Source organism: Mangifera indica, chromosome 5, assembly GCF_011075055.1.
Source record: "Mangifera indica cultivar Alphonso chromosome 5, CATAS_Mindica_2.1, whole genome shotgun sequence".
Lineage (NCBI taxonomy): Eukaryota > Viridiplantae > Streptophyta > Magnoliopsida > Sapindales > Anacardiaceae > Mangifera > Mangifera indica.
In genome coordinates, this window is record NC_058141.1 from 7,805,548 (window position 1) to 7,832,963 (window position 27,416).

Here is a 27,416-nt window from a genome sequence, read left to right on the forward strand (position 1 = left end):
CTCTAAGGGGTATTTGTTAGTTTTCAAAGTTTGGGTTGGAAAGAATTGTAAGTCTTGTAAACCTGGGGAGGAAAATATGAAAAACTTTAATTTTTTTAAGTAAATAATAGTTTTACCCCTAATCTTAATTGATATTTTTAATATAAATTTATTTATGGATAGGTGTTTAGGTTTTAGAAAGTTAGAATATGGGAGTTTGGGAGTTCCTTATACCTTGGGTGGGAATAAGTCTTTTGGCCTTTACCTAACGAATTTTCACAAGGAAATGTGGATAAAGATGGCAATTTGGGCCTAATGTGAACAAGCTATCTTAAGTGAGTTCATTGCTAAAACAATGATTTTAAAACCGAACCAGATGGGCCAGTCCAACCGATTGAATCGGGAACCAGCTCCAAGTCAGTTTGGTTGATATAAAAAAGCGATTTTTGCATTGAATTAGTCAAAAACGGGGTTTTATCATATTTGACCAAAATTTTGAATATTTTTTGAAATTTTAATTATTTTTGAGTAATTTGATTATTTTTTATTAGATTTGATGAATTTCTAAAAGTTTTAAGGAAAAATAAGTTCAAAAATAAAATAAAAAAGAAGAAAAAAAATATCATATTCATTGAAATGTCTCATGTAGACAATAATTTACAAAATTATTTTTTTTTAATAATGAGATTGAGTTTTTTTTTATTTTAATCGTTTCATTGAAATCAAATGAATATTTATTACTCCTTAAAAAGAATATATCATAATCTTCATAGGTGTAAGTATTTTAATTGATTTTATTTTTTACAAATTCCAAGCAAAGTTTATTCATTATAATTTGATAATAAATTGAACTAATTGATTCTCCAATTAAACCAATCAAACCATGAACCAGTAAGACAATCGATTCGATCATCGGTCCAGTTTTAAAAACATAAGTTAAAAAAATAAAAAAGATAAAAATAAATGTGGATAACGACTGTGTGAGGGTTTTCACAATAAACTACCTTTAATTCTACTGGAGTTCTTTTAATTTTTCTCAAGGTTAACAATAAGTAAATTCTATTTTTAGGGAAATTTTTAACCGAAATTCTAGTTTTAAAGTTTCTCAAACAACGGCATAAAAATCTCGCGCGAGTGCACTTATGGTCGGTCAGCGTGGAGTGCATAATTTTATTCTTGGGTTGGGGCCGGTGTTCGGTTGAGAAAGTAACATCTCCGTTATACAGTTCAGGTGGCCATGTTTTGTCGGGTAGAGTTACGGTATCACGCTCTTCCTTCCACATTTTCACTGCTCACAACCCCTTCGATTCTGCGCTTTCCGTTAATTCAAAGGCTTAGTAGCAAATGAATTAGGCCCATCATTCCTCTTAACAAACAGAGTGACAAGACTTCGATTGAGATTTTCCTCAAAATCAACTAATGATCCTAATTGTACAATCAAACTATTATTTTTTCCTTTACCATGAAGATTAATGCATAAAAGGTACCTTGTGTCATTCTTACTCAGAAATCTTTGGCACCAGGGGTGAAAACCCATGCAGACTTGAACTTCAGGATTCATCAACCCCATAAATACGAGAAATTGCACATCATAAACAGACAAATAAAAAAAAAATGGCCAAAAGAGAATGATACCATAAACCTTACTGACACAATTCTTTAGATCTGCATGTTTATAAATTACTACAAAAGAACACTGCAAATCAATCGTTAGTTAAACATTCATCATGAAAATACTCATTCCTGTGTTTAGGTAGTTTGTGCAGCAAAAATGCTCTGTGGAAAACAAAATCAATTCATGAAAGAACCTGCAAACACTGAGCACTGCTGGCAGTGAACCATTCCATAATATATTATCCTTTTGCAAATGCCATTCACTCTGTGACTGTCGAGTTTCCACCAGCAACCCAATACTGCTTGACAGCAACCAGTATTTTTTCAGGAACTAAAGGTCCATCTTCATGATCTACCATTTTAGTGTCCCACCTCATTCCTCCTACAATCCTCTTCACCTTGATTATTGCATCAACTTCATCACGGATTATGACAGCACCTTCTGGTCGCAAAATCCGGTCCATCTCCAGAAGAATGTCCTCAATATTACATCTGTGTTCATTCAATTAGCATTTAGGAATTTAAATTATACAGAACCCAAAAAATGGGAAACAAATGCCAAATTCTACTGTTGACAAGCTCACAAAAAAGAAACAAAAAAACAAGCATGCATAGGACATTCATCTACAATCCACAGAGTGTAAGACCATTGAGATACAGCAAAATCATTCCCAATCAGTGTAACCTATTATAGTCTACACCAACAAAGCCTAGAAGAGCAAGAGACACTCAGGTTCAGTTCATTTATACACATATAGGATTTCTGAAAAATACAACAAAAAAAAAAAAAAAAAAAAAAAGAGCTTGTTTCAGAACTTGATCACCTAATTTGAAAGAATTTCTTAGAACAACTAAAGAAAAATAGAACAAGAAGTTGAATTGAAGCCACTTCACCATTGAGTTGATATGGGAAAAAAAAAAAAAAATTGACTTCAAAACTTGTATGGATGGACATGCATAGACTTAAAGTATTAGACTGTAACATGATCACAAAATTATGATTAGTGAATCCATAAGCTCATAAAGACCAAGCTTTGACCAAGTTTACTTGACAAAAAGAATTTATGAGTTCAGTCTGTATTCAACAAATAAGGATTGAACTGCCCAGCAGTTGGCTTATAATGGCTTAGCAGGGAACTATAATTTTCGATTTTGCACAACAAAAGTCTTAATGGTAACCCATGCATGAAAGCATTAGAAATCATCTCATTACCGTCCATTAAATCTACTTCATTAGCATTGAAGCACCAATTAGAAAAAATGAATCCTTTATACTGCATCCATCAGTATTGTAGTTGTAGCCCATACAACCCAATGAAAATAGCAGTCAAGGGCGCATGCAAGGATTATTCTTATACAAGAGTGAAAACACATTTAAGAGAGCTTATCAGAGGTGAATATGAACCACATCCACATTCGACTAAAGGAATACTTACTTGTCCTTGTACAGACTGAAAAGCCCATTGGCATGAATAAGGTCATATGTCCTTGGGTAAGTGGAGAAGGCTTCACACCTGAACATGAAGACAGAAGGAAATTACAATTACTACTCAGTTAATATTCAAAGATCAAAAGTCGAAAAAGAAATGAGCAGAGTAATTGGAACCAACTCTAGTCAAGCACACAATGCGCATATAATGTTGATTTAAATTCAAAACAACATAGGGCTAACTTTATTGTAAATTACTGAAGTATACAAGCAAAAATTTAATTACACAATTACATAACTCACAAGTGACAAAATATAAAAGAGTCTCAAAATCTAGAAGACACAACTAACAAGACTTGATCTACATTTACCAGCATATATCTCTGCAAACAAGACAACATCTTTCATAGGAAACTTGTATCATTAGGTAATATTCAAACCATAAAATGGGGGTGGAGGGGAATCTCTTTCTGGTTCCAAACAAAAGGGCTAAACCTTCTGGCAAAGTCATAATTTGCATGCCAAAATCTATGCTTCATTCTGCCAATCACAGTAAGGAGAAAGACAACAAAAATTCAGAAATTTGTACCAGTCATGATAGATGCCAGTCAGTCCTCGCTCATAGATAACACCCAGTGTATTTTTTTCAGCTATGGTTGGCACAACATTCATAACCCACAGTTTCGGAGAATAAAGTGCTGCAGCAAATCCCCCAAACCCAGCATTCATATCCATAATGTTGCGATACCTTCCTGAGTCAATAAGTCTGTTGGTTTTCTTATAAGAATTTACATGCTTCTTCCATTTAGCATTGTCCTCTTGGTATGACTCAACAGAAACTCCAGGAACAGATCCACCAGCAATTCTGGGAGGGGTAGCGTAAAGCCTCTCTGGAAAAGGCTTTAGTTCCCCACCAGCAACATCAGGATATGGAGTTATGCAAGTCTCCATTTTCTTGTACCTAGAAAGCAACATAAAAAAGATGATAAGTCAAATAAAAAAATCAAAAAGTCATTCATTTTAGGCCAGAATGGGACAACTATGTGCCAAAATGAAGTTAATCGACACCATACTAAAATTATTGCCACAAAAACTTCAATTCAATTTTCTGAAAAATATCTTATTATTAACTGTGACTAATATCAGTTACAAGAAAATTGAATTGCATGTTTAACTGATTACATATTTTATACAAAAGCAATTAACTTTAGAACTTGATATATATTGTTCCAATTACCTTTACCATACTCATGTATCCCTATAATATTGTGAAGAGACACTCTTAATCATTGTTTCATTAACTTATATCACTGCATATATCTCATATAAACCCCGCCAATAAGTTTCTAAGAGACGTGAAATTTACAGTGCAGCAACATACCAAACATCATCTGCATCTGCAGATTTGCAAAAAGTAACCCGAGAGTCATCTTGTCTACCACGACATGAATCACCATTTACTTTTTTCTGCCAAATGGCAATTTCACCCTTCTCTGATATCTTCTCCCAGCAAAGAAGTTTAGCCATCTCCTCAATCTTTTCTTGTTCTTGCTGAAGATCCTCCTTGGTACGCTGCCATGCTTTATAATTGACCTTCCAATTGATTGGAGGACCTGAAAGAACCCAATAACCACCAGGTCTAAGAACACGGTCCACTTCCATCATATATTTTCCATCTGCAAACAGAGAATTCCAAGATCCAACAATCTTCAATTGAAGTTATCCTAACTTGAAGAAATAATAGAGTGCAGAAAAAAGAATAACGAAATGAGAATGGCAAAGAATAATTGCTTACCCTTACACACAAAAAAGTAATTATATTTAACAATGATACTTACCATTTCCTCCCCATGGAATCAAACATCGAGAACAATGAGCCATGTCAAAGGCTCTAGAGGGATATGGAGTCTTTATGGTACCAAGAACACCAATAACAGCAGGTACACCTCTTTCAAGTGCAAATTGGACCTGAGCTTCATGTGAATCTCTTGGAGCAAACGACATTGCAATAACATTTCTACTCCAAAGGTATGCACCCCAACTTGCAACCTACAAAAAAGAAAAAAAAAAGAACAGCCCATTTTAAGTAGAAGATATATGAAAACAGATCTCATTCTGGTTTTCCAGAAGATATAGATTGAACACAAATAGAGAAAAAATGTTAAGAAAGTTAACATACCCCACACCCAGTGTCCAAGGCGGTTCTAACTGTCCCATTATTTATTGGTATCACCGATGCAAGCTGATCAATATATTTATCAGCCCCTTGAGGGAACTGTGTTCCTCCACCAGGGAACCTAAAAACATTGCCCTCATATTGAATCCAATTCTGAATAGCCTTCTCTACCGTCAAACTCTTATATGGAGCATTAGCATATGGCACATAGTCACGACTTTTTGGCCAAGGAAACGGTGTTACATATCCTTTAGGAGCTGGTATAAGACAGTGTAACTTCTCATTCTCAGGAGGACAATGTCTCTCTCTATAATTCATGTTTTCCCTGGGAAAAGTCATTGCACGCCTTTGATCTTGGCAAGGTGTATAATCAGTGTATTTCGAACTACATGGCTCAAAAGCTTTAGGTTTTGACTCAGATTCATCAACGGCCTCCACTTCACCACCATGGTGGGTCTCAAAATTTAAACTTGGAACTATATTGCAATCTGCCCCACTCTTAGAAATTTCTAAAGCTATACTATCTCCTTTTCCAAATCCACTTCTTTGCCATGCACCCAATATATAAAAGAAGCAACATAACCCAGCTATAATAAATATTTGTACGGAACTCCTAGTTCTACCATCAGACGAACTTGTTTTCAGTGCCATGATGGACCTGTCGATTCCCAACCAAGTCAGATACGCATCAAAAAGAAAAAGAAAATGTATATTTATCAGATCTTAACGAAGTTTAATATATAGATGACAAGCAAAATCTAGTTGAAGATTCATACACATATAATAAGCACAACTACCTTAAAGTTTTGTAAAGGATTTAAATCCATTCATTAAAAAGTTCAAAACATAATGAAAATGAAAACTCAGCAGATCAGCAGATTTGAGCTTCAGCCTTTTTTTTATTTTTTTTCTCTACATCATATATTCCTTCACATACAAAGTCTAACAAACTGAACATAAATGTCAAGTCCAAAGTCACTCCACAGCACAAGCACTGGCCTTGGTTAGTAATAACAAACAGAAGAAAAGGAATTCAGAAACAAAAAAAAAAAAAAATTATCAGCTACTATAAGCTTGATCCAAATCTCAAAGCAAACAACCACTAGCTTAATTTAATTAAAAATTAAAAGAATAAGAATAAATCCGGAAAATATCAATTACGTACCACTGGCGTCGAAGATCTTTCCTTTCTCTCTGATCAACCAAGCAATGATTCACCAAGAAAGACAATATACTCTTGACGGATCCAAAATGGAAATGAAACGTGTCAATGAATATCTGAAAGAACTAGATTCAGAGTAATCATCAAGAACAAGAAATATATTATCACAAAATCATAAATAAAATAACCGCTTGCTCAGAATGGAGTGTTTCTGACTGTGGCTTCTTTTCATAGCTATATGGCCATCAACAACTACCATATAGATCACCGACTGTCTTCTCCTTCTCTCTCCTTCAGATTTTCATTTCTTTATGAAATTTTTAATTTTTTAAGTTAATATTGTATTTGCAGACACGAAATGCCGAGTTGAAAATATATTCGGCCTTTTCTTTTTTATTTCCCTTTTTACTTTAATAAAGTGAGCTAATGCTGTACCGCGTTTGCTAAACTGCAAAGTAGTGCGTAATGCGCTAAGGGGACCCACACGTTAGTAAAGATTGAAAAACTTTGAGATGATGTGGGCCCTGACGATCATGTTACTTCATGCGGGATAATCGGGAGAAACGGACGGTTGTGATGGAGTTTACTGTGTTGGGAGAAGTCGGTCAGTTGAAAGTAATGATGAGTTCGATGTTGTGTACGATTCAAATCAATGGACGAATTTACCGGTAACGGGTACTGTTTAAAATTAGAGTAGAGTCAAATTAAATTTGCTTAAATTTAAATTTGATTCCAATAAATATAAAATGAGTTTAGTTTAAACTTAAATTTGAGATTAAAACTTTAATCTTTTTAAGTTCGAGTTCAAATTTTGGGGTGTTCAATTCATCAAGCTTGTGAGTTTAAAATTTTTTTATAAAACGATATTATTTTAACTAATATATGTTAAAACAACATTATTTTAATAACAAGTTAAACTAAATATTCAATTCAAATTTTAACTCGAGTCAAACTCAAATTTGACTCTTTTTAGACGAGTTCGAACTCAAATTTTAGTCCAGTTTTATACGAATTAAGCTGAACTTAAACTTAAATGAATTTCAAATCGATTCAATTCAATTCAAATTTAAACCTATTTAAAATAATCGATATATATATACACATTATGTATATAATTTTGTAAATAAATAATATATATAATTTTATAATGGTAAATATTAATTTATTTTTATTTTAAAATTACCAAATTTTATAATAATATATTATTATTTATATATAAAAGATTATTTTTTATCAAAATTTTAATATAAAGATAAAGATAAATATACATTTGTCAAATTTGAAAAACTTAAACACCTACTCATAAATTAATTTTTGTTAAAATTTTTAATTAGAGTGAAAGATAAAATTATCATTTTAATGATATTATTGAAATATCTATAATGTTATTTTAATTTTTTTGCAAAATTGTAAGAACTAATAATTTCATCTCTTTCTAAATATTTCCATTTTTGAAATAGTGTCTATTTCCCCTTACCATTGTTTTTTTTTTTTTCTCTCATCTTCGTGGACTTCTCCTTTTTCCTCTGTTCCGCATGTTGTCTTTTACAATCGAAATGGTTGGTAGGCGCACGGATATGACAAAGGGACACGAGAGGAGATCTATTCATCTCTTCGTTGAGACAAAGAGATGTTCGAGACATTGTGTGATGGAAAAGAAATTGCGTCACATTGTTGCCAAAGAGAAGTAATGGTCAACATTGGCATAGTCGACGAAGGGAAAGGTCACCAAATTTTTAAATAATTTGAAGCTGAAGAGAAGATTAAACTAAAGTTTTTAAAAATTTGGGGGGTGATTAAAATGAAAAGAAGATGAAAACCCTAAGTTCAGAGGGGAAATGTGATTTTTCAAAGTTAACAAACTTTATATAAGGATAAAGTTGTTAGTTTTTAAAACCTATAAGAGAAAATATAATGAATTATATTTTTTTAATAATATTATTAAAATGATAATTTTACTTTTCACTCTCATTAAAAATTTTTTAAAAAATTGATTTATAGATAAATGTTTTAATTTTTCAAACTTTAAAAATATATATTAATCTTTATATTAAAATTTGTATGAGAAATAATCTATACTCTATATAAAATTATATATATTATTTATACACATAATGATATTGATTTAAAACAGCCATATTTCTGCCTCCAAGTTTGAAAAAAGCACTATATCACCCTTAAAATATCTGCCCAAATTACTTAGCTAAAACTAAGGATTAAAAAGATAAATTCTGGAAGGTGCGAATGAATAATAACTTGCAGCCAATTTGACATTTATCTTTTTGGCGAAAACACTTGTTCGTGATTAAGGTATACTAAAATCTCAAATTTATATTGTTAAATTTTTTAAAATCTTAATACCTATTTATAAAATAATTTTTATTAAAAATCTTAATTATAGTTAGAGGTAAAATTATAATTTAATAAAAAATTTAAAAACTAAACTTTTCTCACATTGTCCCCTCGCAATTTGAAAATCTCATAATTTCCTTTCAAAATTTCTTTCAAAGTTTGAAAAATGATAATTTTCCTTTTAAGATTTTTTCATCTTTTCTTCGATAACGGTCCCTCATCTCTAACCATCAGTTGTCATTTCTCCTGCCTTATTTCTCCATCCTAACCTCTTCCCCTTTCTTCTCTACCCACTAATCGACAGAAATTATTTAGAAATCTAAAAAATTTTCATATGGACGATGACATCTAAATGAATTATTTGGACACATCGTTGTTTAGATGAAGAGATCGTCCTTTTCATCTAGACAACAATGCATCCAAAGATTCGTTTGGACATTATCATCCAAATGAAAATTGTCCAAATTTTCATACGATTTTCATCAATCTGTGTCAGAGAGGAAAAAGGGAGAGGTTGGGAGAGAGAGATAAGGCGGGAGGGAGGATAGCTGACAATCGAAGATCGCATATCATTATCAGAGGAAAGAGAAAAAAATCGTAAGGGAAAATTGTCAATTTTTTAAACTTTGGGTAAAAGAAAAATGTAAAATTTTTAAACCTAGAGAGAAAAATGTAACGAAACTTTAATTTTTTAGTAAATAAAAATTTTACCTCTAATTCTAACTAAGATTTTTAATAAAAATTATCTTTTGGGCATACCTTTTGGAGTTGATTACTTCTTGCAATCCAAAGATTTATCCTTGACCAGAGTGTAGAACATGTAGATCAAGGGGTTCACCCGATTTTAAAAGTTTTTTAAAATTAAATTTAAAAAATTTGTAAATTCAACCAAATTGTTTTAAATTTTGGATAAAATTAAAAAAAATATAATTTAATCTAATTTATATTATGATTTGAACTTATCAAAATCATTCACTTCTAAATATATATTATTTAATAAAATTATAATATAAAATATATATACAATCTATATGTGAAAAAAATTACAAAATAAATCTTAAAAAAAATTATATATCAAATTGTTTATTGAAAAATTTTATCAAATATAGTTATATATGTAATTTTTAAAAAAATATAATTTACGGTTTAGTTTGATTTGAAAATCATCCAAACTTAATAAACTTTTTTTGAAAATTTATTAGCTCAACTCAAAACATTTAACAAATCAAACTCTAATTTTTAAATAGTTTAATCCCATTTTACAATATAAACCAAATTACACATACCCTTAATGTGAATCTTTTTTACAAAAATAATTTAATTGATAATTTTTATAAATTACAAATTTACATGTATATTTTATAAAAATAATTTCACAGAATTCATATATTTTATAAAAATAATTTTAAAATTTATAAAAATTTCGCAGATTTTTTAACAAATTTAATTGATAAATAGAAAATAATTTTTTCAACTTAAAAATAGAATTTTAATGTTTTATCAAATCTTTATTTTAAAATCAAAATTGCACATAAGAGATAATGCAAAATCTTTGGAAAGATTGAATTGTTTAGGGTATCTTTTCCTTTTTAACCTTATTATCAATAACTCATTTTATTCTTTCTGATAGATCTCCTTAAATTTTCAAATAAGGGAAATTCCTCTATTCCTAATGAACAATTAAAATCATATTATTAATATTCATTGTCATCTATTGTTTATTTTAACGCCCAAAATTTAAAAGGTTAAAAGATTTTTGTTATTTTCATAATGTCAAGAGGACTTCATTAATCCTTGTATCTATCATGGCTTGTTTAAAAGTATATTTGAATAATTATTTCATATAATTTATGGTTAATTTGTTCGAGCTTATCAATTAGTCAAACACTTTTAATAAAAGAAAATTCAGCATTTAAAATTATTTAAGTTTTTTTAAGAAGCTTTTTAAATTTAATTTCAAGAATATGTTGATTCTAGTATGATAAATCTTATTTTTCACCCACGGTTTGATAAAGAGGAAAAGTTTCATTCCTTAAATTTAAAAAAAAAAAAAATGCTCTCTTCATCTCTTTGTCAACAATAACTTCTAGTTTTAATAGTCAAAAGATATTTCTGTTATTTTTTCTAAATATTATCATGAAGTTTTTATCATTTAGACTCATAATAATAGCACATATAAACTACATTTTAATCTTAATGCTTTAATTTTTCCTTTTTATTCCCAATTTTCACTTCATCCTTACAACTTCTTTTTCTTTAGTCGAAATGATATTGATTTGGTGTGGTTTTGACCAAAACTGCACCAAATGGTTGTGAATTTAGTCAACCATTATCCTAATTGTAATGTATCTTTTTAGTATTTTTCTTTAAACAATGATTTTTAATATTTTTCAAGTTGCAGTAAAATGATATTATTCACTTAAGTTTTGTGTATTTTTAATGTATCTTTCTAAGTAATTCATACATATTTAATTTACCATTACAAAACTAAACAAAATATCAAATGTTGCTACATTTGTTGGGTACCAAGGGTAATGGACATCGACAAATGACAACACAATAACGTAAATTGTAAGAAAACAAATAATGGTGATAATCCAATCAGATATGACATATCAATGCTTAGAGGAGTTAATTTAGCTCTCATCATATGAAATCAAGGATGATGATGATTTCACTTGTATTATTACCCTATTGAAGATGATGACACAAGAGATCTCTCTTTATGTGATGATGATTACACTAAAGGCAAGAAGAGTAGCACCAACATTTAGTTTTGAAGTATGAATGACTATTGGACCTCTCATGAATTTCAAGAGAAACAATATCATTTTCCATTTGCAATTAATCTCACGCCTATAACGTGATAAAAATAGGGTAGTGATGCATCTAAATGAGAGAAAAAAGATAGGAAAAGGGTCATGCAAATGTTAGACTTGGTTCAGATGATCTCATAGATGGTTCCGGTTTAAAGTTATGGTTAATCGTTGAAAATTGGGTATGTGTATTGAAGGATAACGTTACGATTTGAGGTACTTTTGATCACGATGAGGAAATATATTATATTTCTACCAAAGAACTTATGTGTGAAGATATAGTGAATATTGAAATGAGTGTACATGTAGTGAATGTGGAACTGAGTGGGGAAGTTGTATAAAATCTTATGACTCCCCTATAGAATTCTTATATTGATAAAACACAAAAGATATGTTAAGTATATATGTGTGAATCCCACATTGTTTGAGAATACTAAGAGAACACTTGTTAAATAGTTTGTGAGTTGCTAAGTTGTCTATATATTTTTTGGATTGTAAAACTCAAAAATAAACTCATAATAGATTGTATATCTAAAGTAGATAATATCTTGATAATGGATTGAACTATTTAGGTCAAGATGTTATATGTTAAATTTTGAGTCAATGAAATATTTCAATATATGTGTGTGTAGTCTCATGGGTCCTACACTAACGTAAAAAGTTAAATAATTTTTTTCACCTCAACTTTAATGAAATAAAAATGTCCCACCCTTTAAGTTTTAAAAGTCTATTTATCCGCTCATAATTAACTTTTGTTAATGAAAACAATTTGGTTTCAATGGAAATTACTAGTTTGTATTTTTCAGTGGACTTATAAAACTATATTGAACACTTAATATACATATTGATTACTAATCTATCCTTCTTTTTATTAAATTATGGATTTACCCTGAACCAATTTTAAATCTTAATTAAAATTTTTTATTATTTTATTATCTTTATTCATGGAATTTTTTTGTTAAGAAGGAAAAATTTATAGTGAGGAGAGAGAAAATCTACTCAACTCTCAGACATAGTTTTATTATTATTTTTTTACAATGACAAGGTTGTTAGACCAAATTGTCACCTCTTTCTAGAAATACCACCCTTCGGAGAAAGACATTATTACTTAGACCATTAGTGCATGTGAATATTTAAAAATTAATCATTAAAACCCATAATTTCATCATAAAATTAAAATTACTAAAATACCTTTATAAAGTCATATTATGGAATCATGATAAAGGATGTCCATGAATACAAAAACACAATTCAAACATGAAATTGGATACATTATAATAAAACCTGAATACATAAACTTAATAAAAATCATAATGACAAAAATGTCCTATGTTGCTCTATGTCTACTAACCACCGCTCACCCTGCAACCATTACGATCACTTATACATATACACATGAAAGTAGAAGAATAAATGATAAAATACTCAATAAATATGAGACTTTACTATTAACTTTAACATAATCTCCAAAATACCCTTGGTTTGACCCATACTGACTGTCCTCTAGAGTTTGTCATAAACTCTTATTAGGAAGATAATGGGTCTTAAACATCATATTTGTATCTCACAGTGATTCGGGGAACATCTATGCTACATACATATATTTCGGGTCGAATAGTATCATGTTGGATTACTAAAGAACCACTCCCTAGATCCTTATTTGGTTTGACCATATCATCTCTAGGTGAAAAACATTATCATCTAGAAGCTATATCCTATAATTGTATACTAAGTCGATCGAACTGGATTAAATACAAAGATTGGGCACCTTAGTCATGTGAGCACTTGTTGTGTAAGCCACCTACCTACACCACTATTGGATCATTATAACTAGACTCTACTACAAGCTAGTACTTTATTATAGGTACAGTGTTCTACAATAGAAAGTGTAGGGAGTATGTACTCATGGTGCCCCTTTGTAACGATTTTAAGACGTCTAACATGCATGCATTTCGAGCCTTAGATTATCTCATGCTTGTCTTAGCTTTCACCATAATTATGACTTATGCCCTATCATAATCTAATCTCTTAAGCATATTGAGTACCATTGCGTATCTGGAATCTTTTTACTATCTTTCAAGACGACCATCAAACTTTTAAGTCTAGTTCCCGTTTTCCTTTTTTAGTTTACCCTTCATACATAAGCATCCATCTTGGGATACACAAACATGTACTTTTCCTTATGCATGACCAATATGTATCCCCTCAAAGGCATGTCATCTCTATATTATACACACGAACATGTTACTTCTAGAACACGGGTGTATTATTTCCTCATATCTTACATGGCTTTCATTCACCATGATGTTTCCCCTTATGCAACATTAGATACACACACGAGCATGTGTCCCTTCAGGGATGCGCATGTGCCCATTCCAGACTTGATCTTTTTCAAACTTATTCTTACTTTGACATGTGTACTTCTTAGGGGAATTTTAGTCATTTTACTTCGCTTATAGTCATACATAAAACATAGTCGGGCGAACTTTGTTACTTTGACATGCATACTTCTTAGGGGAATTTTGTGCAACATTTTACATGGCCTTCATTGACTATCATCATCACATTCATACATAGTATCAAATTTGATAGAGAGGAGATCCTTCAGTCTACCATTATCAACAACTTAGAGAAAGGAAGAAGAGTTCCTACTTACCTAGGTGATGCTCCCTTTTTTCTCTGCACTTGCTATCGCTTGGATTGTCAGAAGAATTGCCACAAGAAAACTAGTTAATCAAACTTCAATTATTTTTCTCTTTTTTGAAAACACGTGCATTTGAATAGAAAAAAAATTCCTAAAACACAACTAACAAATCATATTTAAATTGCTTCTACGTAACGTCACACAATGACATATGTTTTCCCCACACACTACCGTGTGTCACTTAAATTTAAATATTGCAATGTTTATCCATTCTAGTTAACATGACAACCGACACATTGGCATGATCATCCCATACATGACCACCTTTCACTTAAAATTCATACTTAAACATTTATTTCACATGAATTCATACATACATCAACATCATCAATTAAAATAACCATTATACCCTTATGATGTACTTGTGAGTATTACACATTCCCTCATTATTGTTGAACAGAAACGTCGACTCGTTTCTTGGCATCGACCTTGCTTCAATATTGATACTCATTAATTAATATCTTTATAGGTTTGGAGTTATGAGTATTGGATATGTTTTTGTCAAAATCTCTATTCTAATATATCACTTAGTGTTGTTTGTAAGAGGAAAATTGATCTCTTTCTCTTTCTTTCTTACATATTATCTTTGCCATTTTTTATATGTTATATAGAGGAAAAAAACTTAAAGAGATTTCAATAATAATAAATAATTGATTGGTTTAATTCTTTCTCTTTTAGATATAATATATCAACGTTCAACAACTATGCATCGAATATTAAATCTACATACTAACAATTGAAGATTTTAGAAACAACTCTAACTTTAGGGACATCTCCATTAGTTTCGATGAGATTCCAATTATTCTGTTGGAGAAAATGATAGTCCCAAGATTTATGGACCCTATTCTTTCCAAAGATGAGTTAATGGTGATGAAAATTGCAAGGCCAAAAGTGTGTGAGAAGGATAACCTAGGACTTCACTAGGGCTTCGCTTTCGTGATTGGAAGATAGATAAACCTACCTTCATTTGTTGTGTGTAATGGAAGTGTCCATTCTAGTTAAATGAAGCTGAAGATCTAAATTCTACTAATAAAGAAAGATTTAATGTAATGGGGGGAAGAAAGAAAAAGAAAGTAAGAAAGAAAAGGAAAATGACATTCTCATATTTTCACATAAAGATTTTTATTAATAAAAAGTGAATGATGGGTGAATGAACAGATTTTTCAAATTTAAAAGGTAAAAAATATAGTGATTTGGTCTAATGTAAAATGAGAGACAAGTAATTCTTGGTATGTAGAACAAGAACAACAACTTACCCTATTTGAAGAGATTTAACAAGAGTAACAAATATATATGAAATAAATAACAATAATCATATATCAAAAACTTTCATAACCAATTTTTTTTTTTAAATTTATGAACATCATCAATATTTACAATAAGTTTTAAAAAAATATTTTTTAATCAATTTAAACATGTTACTTAATTCGTAAACAAGTCTTAAGTTATCTTATAATTTAAAAAAAATAAAAATAAAATTCTAACATTGTCGGTGAAGAAGCATAAATACAAATGAGGAGGGTGATGGACGTTGAAGCTTGCTTTTATTAATAATTAAGAAAGGAGATATTGAATTTTAGCTCCAAAAGGAGCCCACCTATTATATATATTATATTTTTTTACAACTTAAATATTTTTATCACTCCATGTGTTAGAGTACTTAAATTGTCATTATTTTCAATTTTATATAGATTAATGTGAAATATAATTTTCTATTATTTAATATTGTAATTCTATATTGTTATATTATTTAATGTTATTATAATATAGTTGGAGTATTGATGGTTAAAACTAAAAATGAGTTGACGAAGATCTATGTTTGGATAAAAAACACACGAATAACAGATTGGTGTTAGTGTTAACGCTAAGGTTGGCATTCTTGTTAACCCGTTCTTCATATATTTTTTGATTTAGACTTGAATTTTTATTAATTTATTCTTAATTTTAACTATCAATACTTTAACTACATTATAATAATATTAAATAATATAAAAATATAAAATAATAACATTAAACAAAATAATAATATTAAATAATAATAAATTATATTTCATATAAAATTATAAAAATGAATTTTTATAAAATTAAAGATAAAAATAATTTAAATAATTTAATATATAAAATAATAAAATTATTTATAATATAAAAAATACGATATAAATGGAGTTATTTTGAGACAAAATAAGAAAGTGAGTTTGGATCAGGTTTTGCCGCTTTGGTTTGAATGCCAACTGTTGGTTGATAGATTTTATTCCAATGGTCAACATTAATGAGTGCGCATGATCGGATGCCAGCTTACTTGATTATGTGTAGGAGATTCAAATCCGCCGGCTGAGTCACCTGATCCAACGGAAACATAAACTTTAGATTAATCTGAGAGAAGCATCTGAGTCAGAGCATACGGAATAAAATGGTACAATTAATTCTGATTTATTTTTTAAAAATAAAGTCTAAGATACAGTGAATAGGAATAATGGACCTTTACCAGATGCTGCTGTTTCATTTGACAAGATAACATCATTCAAGTAAAAATCACCTAACGAAGTAAGCTTGTCAGGTGAAAAATAATCCATTTGTAAAAGTCTCTAAAACAATAGTTCTATTTCAAAAAAAAAAAAAAAATTGGATCTATTTAAGATTGGATCGAATCAAACTAACTTGATCTTAAAAATTGATTTAGTTTGAATTCATTTAGATTAAACTTCAATTGAATTCGAGCTATGTTTGATTTGAGAGAATGCTTATTTGTGAAATTGAATTTAATTCAAATAAAAAAGGAGTCTGACTTAATTTGACTCATAAGTCGAATGAATGATTTGATTCGAATCATGTTAAACTATTGTTAAATTAACATTATTTTGTTTATTATTGAATAAAATAACATAATTTTATTAATAAATTATAAATTTATACACAAATTCGTATCACAAATTCTATTTGAGTTTTGAATTGAGAGAACAAACAGAATTTAAAATACCCTTAATTTTGGCAAACTTATTTTTTATTTAAAGTAAATTTGATACAAAATGTACTTAAACTCAACTTCATTGGTATTCTCCCCTATATTTATCTATTGGGCAGTTCGTTGGGATGTTTAAGCTAATAAGACTATTTTAGTCCAATGAATGTTAAAATTTAAAAATATGATTATTTCTTGAGACACTTTTAGAACAAGCTATACCTTAAAAACGGATAATCTAATACAAATTCCAAAATTATTTTAAGAATTAAAAATAATAAGAGTTCTTTCAATTAAGGTTTCTATATATATTTGAGTATAAGGATGGAAGTGTAGTTTCATAAATTGTTAAGTGCCAAAGAAAATGACCAAAACAAGAGAGGCCTTTGGGAATTTTTACAATCGCCCATATAAACCCACAATTATCTCTGTACGTTTAATTAATTTCATTTTTAATAAAATATACTCTCTCTCCTCTATTCCAGAGTCTTCTACTCTCTCTTCATTCCTCACCCTAGGGATTAAAGTTGTTCACTTTTTCTTTTCGATTCTTAGCAAAGTCAGTGTTCAATCTTAAATCCAGTCAATATATATAATTTTTTGTTCAGCAAGCTCACTCGTTGGCATGACACCACAATTATCAATGAAAGAGGAGGGATAGGTGCAATAGTTGGAGCGTCTATTTCACAATGCCAGCAATCTCTATCAAAAAACTCAAGAAACTGACGTAATTGGACCATGACTTTGTAGATGGACCACAGATTTCCATACAAAGTCCACTCCTAATGTTATAGACGTTGACATGTTAATGTCTCGTGATTGACAGTACAATGCACCGGCCCATATCATTCAAACAAATTGTGCACCCGTTTTGAATAGGCCAAAGGACTTATTCTTCTCCCCAACAACCCCACCCACCCAGCCCCCTCTTGGGTACGTCTCTTGAGCATTAGAGGGATTGGGATGATATTAAGATAAGCTATCTAAAAAAGGAGAATCGTCGAAAAGGAGAGACAATCGATGATGACATCGGTCAGAGTGATGAAATATTAAAACTAAACTTTTGGGAGAAAAATATAATTTTTTAAAACTTGATTTGAGAAAGAAAATATTAGTTTTTAAACGTTTAGAGGGAAAATGAGATAAATTTTTTAGAGATTAAAGTTCCATTAACTTTAACCGTTTATGAGTGAATAAATGAGATTTTTAAAATTAAAGAGTGAAAACTTGTAACTACAACATATTTTAGGTGAGAAGTAGTCCTTTGGCCTTATGAATATGATCCAACCAGCAAATTGAACTCCGGTTAATTTTAAGTCTTTAAGATATTATTATATCCATATTATCCCGTCCATGTATCTGGGTATTATTGTTATATTTAAATACTATCCAATACTATTTAAGAAATTAACTTACCAGTTAATTACTATTCTGTTAAAAAATTAACTGATCAAAATTATATTACTATTTACCCTTAAAATTCTATGAGCCAGCACGATCAAATATCTTCGTTAATTCACCCACCTAACACACAAAAATCTAGATACCCTCACGAATTTGGTAATTACCAATTAGTTTGTGAGGCCCTTTGACCGTTAATTTTTTTTTTAGTTAAAAAAATTATCATTAATTTTATTCTGTTTAAATATTATAGAAAGAATATAATTAATAGTTACTTTGTTTTAAAATTTAAAATATAACAATAATATACATATTAGAATGAATTACGAACAATATTATGTAATTGTAAATATCAATTTTTAAAATATCTTTGGTTAAATGGATATTTATCTTACTTCTACTATCCTATTTAAAAAATTATCATATTCACACATGTATTTTAAAAATATAATTGTAGTTTTAATAGTTTATAATATGATATTCATACCCTCAATATATTATATTTTATTCAGTTTTTTTGAGGATATAACAATTATTTTTTAAACTACTAAGGAGTATATTGATAATTTAAAATTTTTAAAAACACTTTAAGCTTTTTTCAAGTTTTCAAAACCCTTAAAATTTTAATTAACACTCTAACATTTTCAAAAAATAAATTTACCTCAAAATATACAATTAGATATTATTGATACCCTTTTATATATATTTGTACTAATAATATTTTTTATTAATAGTTTAAATTAATATAAATTAAGATACAAAAATTATTTAATAAAATTTAAGGATAAAATGTTATTTAGCTTAAGATTTTTTTTATACTTTCAATAATTTTAGAAAAATTTAATCATTTTTAATAAATTTAACGAAAAAGGTGAAAAAAATAGTTTTTTTTTTTCAAACTTAAAATATCTCATTTCATCCCATCTTGGGTGAAAAATATCTCATTTATTTAACTTTAATTTTTGGTGTTAAAGTTAATTAAGAGAAGGGCAAAATTAGCCTCACACATTAAAATACAAAATTATAAAATAAAATAATTCAAGATAACGAATGTTTATATATAAACTACTCAAATTTAATATTATTAAAAATTTAAAATTTTTATATCATAATTGAAGATCATTGGCAATTTAGATGGTTCCAACTATGATGCATTATCGCGATTGCAGTCTTTATCTCAATTGCAATATGAGATGGTTGTTGCAATTCCAAATTGTAGCAACCATCTTTGAGATAGAACCTTAAGAATTAGTAAAATTAGTAGAATATTAAAACTTTTAAGATAAATGCTTAAATTTGAGTCTTGATAACATTTGTAAAACTTTGATTTACTTGATGCTATGGTTATATGTGTGATTACTGTACTTCAGATTTACTTGTCTAAAAAATATTGTGCCAAATTAACTCATCCTATAAACATGAGCAAAATTCTTGGTTATTAAATAAAAAAAAAAAAACATCTTTGAGGTAGTAACACCAATCTAGGCAGCCCCCCATAAAAATTTTAATTTTTTTTAAGAAAAACTAATTTTTAAAAGTATATTAATTTGTTATTTTTTAACCCAAAGAAAATTATGTTTGTCTTTATTTGGGAAATTAAAGTAAATGCCCCATTTTACCCTCATTTAAACAAAAATACCCTATTTTCCATTTTCTAAGCAAAAGTGCCCACTTTTCAAAGTCTTAAGTAAAAATGCTACAAAAATTTTTAAAATATCAAAACTACCCTTTACAACTTCTACATAAACTCTCACTCTCATACATTTCTCACATAATTCAAACTTTCACTTTCTCTTTTATTTTTAGTTAATATTTGATACTATGAGTTCGTTTAAAAGAAAAAAAATTGTATTTTTTAATTCGAGTCTAAACAAGTCAATTTGTGAGAAAAATATATTTATACGAATTTTAACTAAAAAACTTAATTTTAGTTGTTAAATCAAGTTTGTATATTATATAAAGGAAGCATTTGAATATTTGATAATATATTAGAGGTTAAAAATGTTAAAAAAATATAGGAGTATTTTGATATTAAACAATGTACGAAGGTTTTGGATGAAATGTATGAAAAATATAGGGTGTTAAAAATATTAGAAAAATATGAAAGACATTTTGATATTAAACCATGTATGAAGGTTGTAAATGAAATGTTAAAAAAATATAAGGGCATTTCGATTCATGACAATATATGAGGGTGTTAAATAAAATATTAGATAAATATTGGGGTTTTAATAAAATGTTAAAAAATACCAAATGTCTTCCAATATGATACCTTGAGGCAAGCCTCTGTTTGTTGGAACTTTGTTCACCAAAGTGAAGGGTATACTTCTACTAAGTGAAAGATTGAGCCATTGTTCATATTAGGTTTGACTTAACTAGTACACTTAACTTGTTTACCAAAGCAAAGGTGAAAGTGTATTTGTGGTAGAGTTAGAGACATGCAATTATTATTGCATAGGTGATATGTAGTATCCACCTTACTGAAATCGAGAATCACAATTGATATCTTATGATTGGTTTATGTGTAGTTGCTGAATTAGAGATCATGGATCTTTGTGATTAGTTTGATTGTCTTACCTAATTGGTTAATTCGAACTTATTCACCAAAGTGAAGGGGACAATTAATTCAATAGGATTTTGCCCTGCTAGGAAGTCCACCGAGATTTTTCGAGTCAAATGGAGAAGGATATTGACTTGAATAAAATAGTGAGAGCTTTTATTTGATAAAAGACTATGTTAAATAAATATAATATTAAAATATGACTTTATTTTTGTTTTTGTAGAATAAACTCAACAAAAGTCCTAACATTTGAAAAGACATTCAAAAATGAATTTAGGTTGGATACAAAACACTTTGACTAGTATCGATGTCTATGGACTGTACTAAAGGAGAAGAGAATCTTGTATGTTAGCGCACAAGATTTACTAGTTGTGCCTAAACTTGACTCTAAAATGAGAGAATTTAATCCTTACAATAATCAAGAAAATGGATGACGAAATAGAGAATGAAACTTACATGTTTAATAGAATTAAACTGATCAAGAAGGCCAAAGCTCTAGACTTGCATATGATTAATAACATGACATTTAACCTTGTTGTCTCGTCTCTATTCGAATCCTACACTAAGTTTGTTATGGACTTTTTAAAGGATAACAAGGGAGAATTCATTGAAGGTTTGATAGAGATGGTAATGAATACTGATGAGCATATTAAAATGGCTAAATAAATTGAAACTAGTTTGAAAAGAGAGGAAGAAAAAGGTAAGGTTGACGCCTAACTAAATTCTGAATCTCACCTAGTACATTAGAACACACTAAACTCTTATAATGGCATAGTTAGCAAAAGTAAGGATGTGGTAAGCTTGACTACTGAAGCAAATGCTATAAAACCTTTTTAGTTAATGAAAGAAGGAAAACCGAGTCTTCAACTTCAGGTAAGATTAAAAATTGAACATTTTCTCGAAATCTCGAACTTTTTAACATGAGACTTAAATTCTCACATTTGTTTGATGTGAAGAAATTGAAATATAGTAGAATGCTAGTTGAAAGAAGAGGTGAACTTACAAGTTAGAAATGTGGTATGTGTACGCAACATTAGCTATAGGATTTATGTATTGATTCTAGCCCACAAGAAAGGTGAACAAAAATAAAAACTAGTTGTAATATTTTTTTGAAAATAAAACTTCTGAGAGATTTATCACTATGATTACTTCAAGAATTCTCAAATTGTACAAATTAATTTGGATTGATGATTTGGCACGAAGGATTGAGTCATGACTAGAATTTTGATTCATTCGATTGTTGTTGCATGATGGATACTAGTTATGTCTTTTAGACAAAAATGACTATGCCAGTCTTTCACTATTTTTAAAGGGAGCATAATTCGACTGCTAAATTTTGTCTAAAAAAACGAGAATTAACAGTTTGTGTCGAACAAATTAAATTTTGAATTTCATATGATTCATTGGATATTCCAATGCATATGATTTGTAGATATTTAGAAATACAAATCTAAACGTCTTGAAGAAATTCAAGAAATTTAAGAATGAAATAAATAATTTGTTAATATGTGTATTAAATCACTTAGGTTAAACCAAAGAGGTGAATGCATAAGATAGATGATCTAATTTAATACCTGAGGTGTAGTGTGAGTTTTAATACCCACTAAATATTCTAAGGTAATACTTTAGTGACTGTAATCTACGTTTATGTTTATGAGTATAATACATTTTATATATGTTGTACTAATCCAATGACTTATTTAACAATGATAGTGATACTAATGTTAAACAATTACTTGAGTTAGTTAAACTATATGTTAAATAAATTATCTTGTGTGATATTCTAAAAGAAACTTAAGAATACTGCTCTTCTAGTACCAAATAGGTTTTAAAATCTATTTTGAAAAATTCTTTTTAGACATTATTATCTGAAAGATCAAGTAGGAGGATAATAGAACTCAATTGAGTTCTAATTCACAAGAAAGATAGATATAAAGTAAATGATGTGCCAATAAGTATAGTTAAACATCACAATAAAAATTACTTATCTTCATAAGGAAACAAGTAATCCACTTAAGTATATAGAATCAAGTAGGAAAAAATAGGTGCATTATGAGTTTCTAAAAATTAAAATTCTCATAACCCTTGATAAATGCACGGGTCATTTATGACATTAAAATCTAAGACCTACAAGTGAAACTAAAATCTAGAGGCGCTCATAGTTGCTGCATATCATTAAAAGTTTGACAATTAATTGTTAAGAACAACTCCAATGGATAAAATCTAGAATGGTTGTGATAACAACCGATGGTAATAACTTTGAAAATGAATTAGTCGGGTGTGTAAGTTGATGAGTTCTACTTAAGAACTTATGTGGACATTACAATATATAAATATTCATACAAATAAAAACGTAAAATCTTTTAGCTTTACAAAAAGGAATATGAAAACTGTATACAAAAGCTAGTAAAAGTACAATGACAATTTTGACATTGTATATCTATATGACAATAAATTTATCAGAATTAAGTGTGAAATTTGTAACTAACATAATAAGACTTGGGTAACCAAGTAATCCTTCATAGAAGAACTTAAACTAAGTAGTTTATATCCTCATTTGATCTATTGTTATAGATTGTATAAACTACTAAATTTAAGTTAGAGTGTTTATAACAGATGAAGGCTAAAGAGATTCAACAAATAAGAATCCAAAATGATTCTCTTTCGTTATGATGATATATGCCTTTCATAAATTATGTGTCACTGAACACATAAATTGAGAGACAAATATTATTAGATTTCTATTAGTGTCAACTATTAGAATGATCATGAATATCATGATGTACATAAAAATTTGATGTCTCAATCTTTTAGAAATATTAACTATGTTCAGATAGGCATTGTTAGATGATACATTAGGAAATATCTTTGATTTCCTAAAAAGGAATATGGATAATTCATGAGATATTGAAGGATGAAGTCATTAAATGAGGAATAGTGATATAAGACAAATTAGGTTGAAAATAATGAATATATTCAAATGGACAGATCATGTAAATGTTGAATAAATTATACGTTGAAAATTGAGTATAAGACATTCAAAATGCAAGGTCTTAAACGATATATTAGATCATAAAACTAATTTCTAGCATAGTTGATTTGGTGCTATTAGTACTAAACAAATGTTTTATGGAGTCATGGTCTCACCAAATGGTCTAATTGCATATTTTTGTAATTTCACCTTATTAGATTGACAAAAGGAAGGGTTACTTAACCATTGGAAAATTGAATGAACAAATTGTATCAATGAACGCTCTATTATAGTAGAAGCAATGATGAACATGCATGGTCATCTGGTGTTGTTTGCATGAATGATTGACTATAGTGCAAGTAAGAGATTGTTGGAGTTGGTGCTTTAAAGCTAATCCCTATAACAAGACAAATTCATTAATGAAGGTCATAATTGTAATTTACAATGACATTTTTTGTCTATAAAGCATATTAATATATGCTCAGACAAATATCCTAAAAATAGTTGAACCATAAAGAGGGGATCAATGCTCGACACCTGATCGTCAAAACCCTATGTGCACATTAGGTGGCTATTCTTAAAATTTCTATAACTCTAATTTTACCATGATTAAGGGCATGAATAATAGTGATAGAGTTATCATAGTGTTTAATGACCTCATCAAAAGATAATGATAATTCTCATGTGACAACTTAATGCAACATATGGGTGCACGTTGTACATGCGTTCACCAGACTGACCTATCAAGAATATTCCATATAGAGGTTGCTCTAATGTTTATGGAATATATCTTCTTAGTGAATAGAAGTACATGTGATCTTTAGACTTGAGATCACTAGACCATCTTGTACAAAGATTGGTATGGTTTGATATCAGTATAATATAATACGGTCAAAGAATTACCAAAAAAGATGTGATTAGCTATATCAAGATCTGTACGAAGGCTACGATGAATCAACAGAGACTTCACCACTCTTGAGCACGAGTATTGATATCTCAGTTAAGCCCCTTTAATGAATGACAATGACTATTTAAATCTATGACCTTAATATGATTGAGTTGATGTTCGATCTAATATTTTTCGGTTGTTGATATAAGTCAAACTATATAACTCGAGGATCCCTAAGGGAGACATTTTATCTATACCTTAACCTTGAAGAGATATCATATGATGAATTAATCAAATTGTATGAACAACCGTATCACTGATAGGTTAAGAAGTTATATGTTGATATTTCACTAATCGGGTGGTTATGATATCTTGCTAAAGGTCGCTCTTGATCTGTGTCTGGATGGATGCCACGCTGGGAGCCTGATAAGAATCCAATCACTACCGACTTAGTTGAGAGTCTATGAATCACACACAAAAAAGAAGTTGATCAAACTTTGGACACATAAGAGTTTCTAAGATGAATTCGAATCGTACCTGATCTAGCTTATAGATTAATGGTTTTAAGTCTTGGAAAAATCTTTAGACCTAAAAGTATACTTTATGATACTTAGAGATTAAAATGAAATAATCATGAATGATTAGCATTATTTGTGAAAATATACAGATTTAGATTAGATTTATCGAATTAGATAAATTCAAATCTAGTTAATAACACAATGTGACCAAAAATTAAACTTTAAATAAAAGATATAATAAAAAATATAATAATAACATATAATAACATATATATATCTATACATATATATATGTATACATATATATATCTATATATATATATATATGTTACATATCCCGGTGACTTTCCACCTAATCAAGTCAAGTAAAGCCATGGGAATGCATTTATGAAATGATGGCTATATGATGGTGAAGGTGGAAAATTGAAGAAGGGCATTTAATGCCTCTTATATGAGTAAGCTAAAGTATATAAATGTTGAGGGGAGTTGGTGAAAATTCTTGTATAAATAGCCCCTTTATCTCTCATTTTCTCCACCTAGAAATTATTTCTCACAATTAATTTTACTGTCTTCTTCTCATCTCCTCTCAATTCTTCTTTAATCTCATTATCTATTTATATTTGTATATTATCTTTATAACACGTTATCAGCATGAACTGCTAAGGTTTATTCCCATAATCTTTCAATTATATCATTCTCTTAATTATTATATATATTTTATTTTCTGTTATGCTTTTATTTAATTTTTCAGTTATAATTCTACCTTATTTGCAACCGAAGTTTGCAAAATCATAAATCTAGACACCAGAATATCATAAATTTGGACTTGAAGTTCTGAACATCTTTTGTAACCTGAAGTTACAAAATTATGAAATATTAACCTAAAATCCTAAATATGATTACGGTATATGATTTGTAACCTAAAGATTACAAAATTATGAGAAGATATATATAGGTTTGTAACCTGAAGTTACAAACCTGGACACCAGAATATTATAAATTTGGACTCGAAGTTTTGAACATCTTTTGTAACCTGAAGTTACAAAATTATGAATATTGACCTAAAATCCTAAATATGATTACGGTATATGATTTATAACCTGAAGATTACAAAATCATGAGAAGATATATATAAGTTTGAAGTCCTAAATTTTATTAAAATATTTATTATAACGATATCCTATTTGCAACCTGAAAATTGCACAAGTGATGAAAAATAATGACATAGAAGTCTAAAATATTATGTAAGTTTTACATACTATAATATTATGAATATTAATCATAAAATCAGAATTTTTGTGAATATATGACAAATACAAACCTAAAGTTCATATATAATTTTTCCTCATCACATCACTAATTTTTATTTCTTTCATCAACCTACAGTTGGTGAAAATGACAAATTTTGTAATATGTTGCCCTTTGATTGGATGGAGAAAAATACTCTAAATGGGCCTTAGACACAGTTCTCCATCTACAATCAATAAGCCTTAGAGAAATAATAAAAGAAGAAAATTAAACATCCCAGCAGGATAAATCTAAAACTACTATTTTTCTTCGCCATCATATTCACGAAGGGTTATGAGTAGAATACGTGGATATTATAGACCCACTAGAATTATGAAGAAATCTAAAAGAAAGATTTGATCATCATAAAACAATAACATTACCAATAACCCAATATGAATGGACTCATTTACGCTTACAATATTTTAAATATGTAAATGAATATAACTCTGCCATATTTAGAATTGTCTCCTGAATGAGACTATGTGGAGAAAAAATAACTGAAGAAAATATATTAGAAAAAACTTTCTACACATTTCATCTCTCAAATATGCTCCTATAGCAACAATATAGAGAAAGAAATTTTAAAAAATATTATG

At 29.0% G+C, this 27,416-nt stretch overlaps 1 protein-coding gene across 1 annotated transcript; it reads right to left on the reverse strand.

Moving 5' to 3' along the window:
• Window positions 1-1,594: 1,594 nt before the first annotated feature.
• Window positions 1,595-6,740, reverse strand: LOC123216708 (probable methyltransferase PMT2). Its single transcript, XM_044637225.1, has 7 exons — window positions 6,364-6,740; window positions 5,202-5,856; window positions 4,861-5,071; window positions 4,404-4,698; window positions 3,612-3,983; window positions 3,030-3,107; window positions 1,595-2,085 (listed from the first exon to the last, which is right to left on the reverse strand). Exons 2-7 carry the CDS (start codon window positions 5,847-5,849, stop codon window positions 1,854-1,856), a joined length of 1,836 nt encoding a protein of 611 aa, XP_044493160.1. The 5' UTR covers window positions 5,850-5,856; window positions 6,364-6,740; the 3' UTR covers window positions 1,595-1,853.
• Window positions 6,741-27,416: the final 20,676 nt, after the last annotated feature.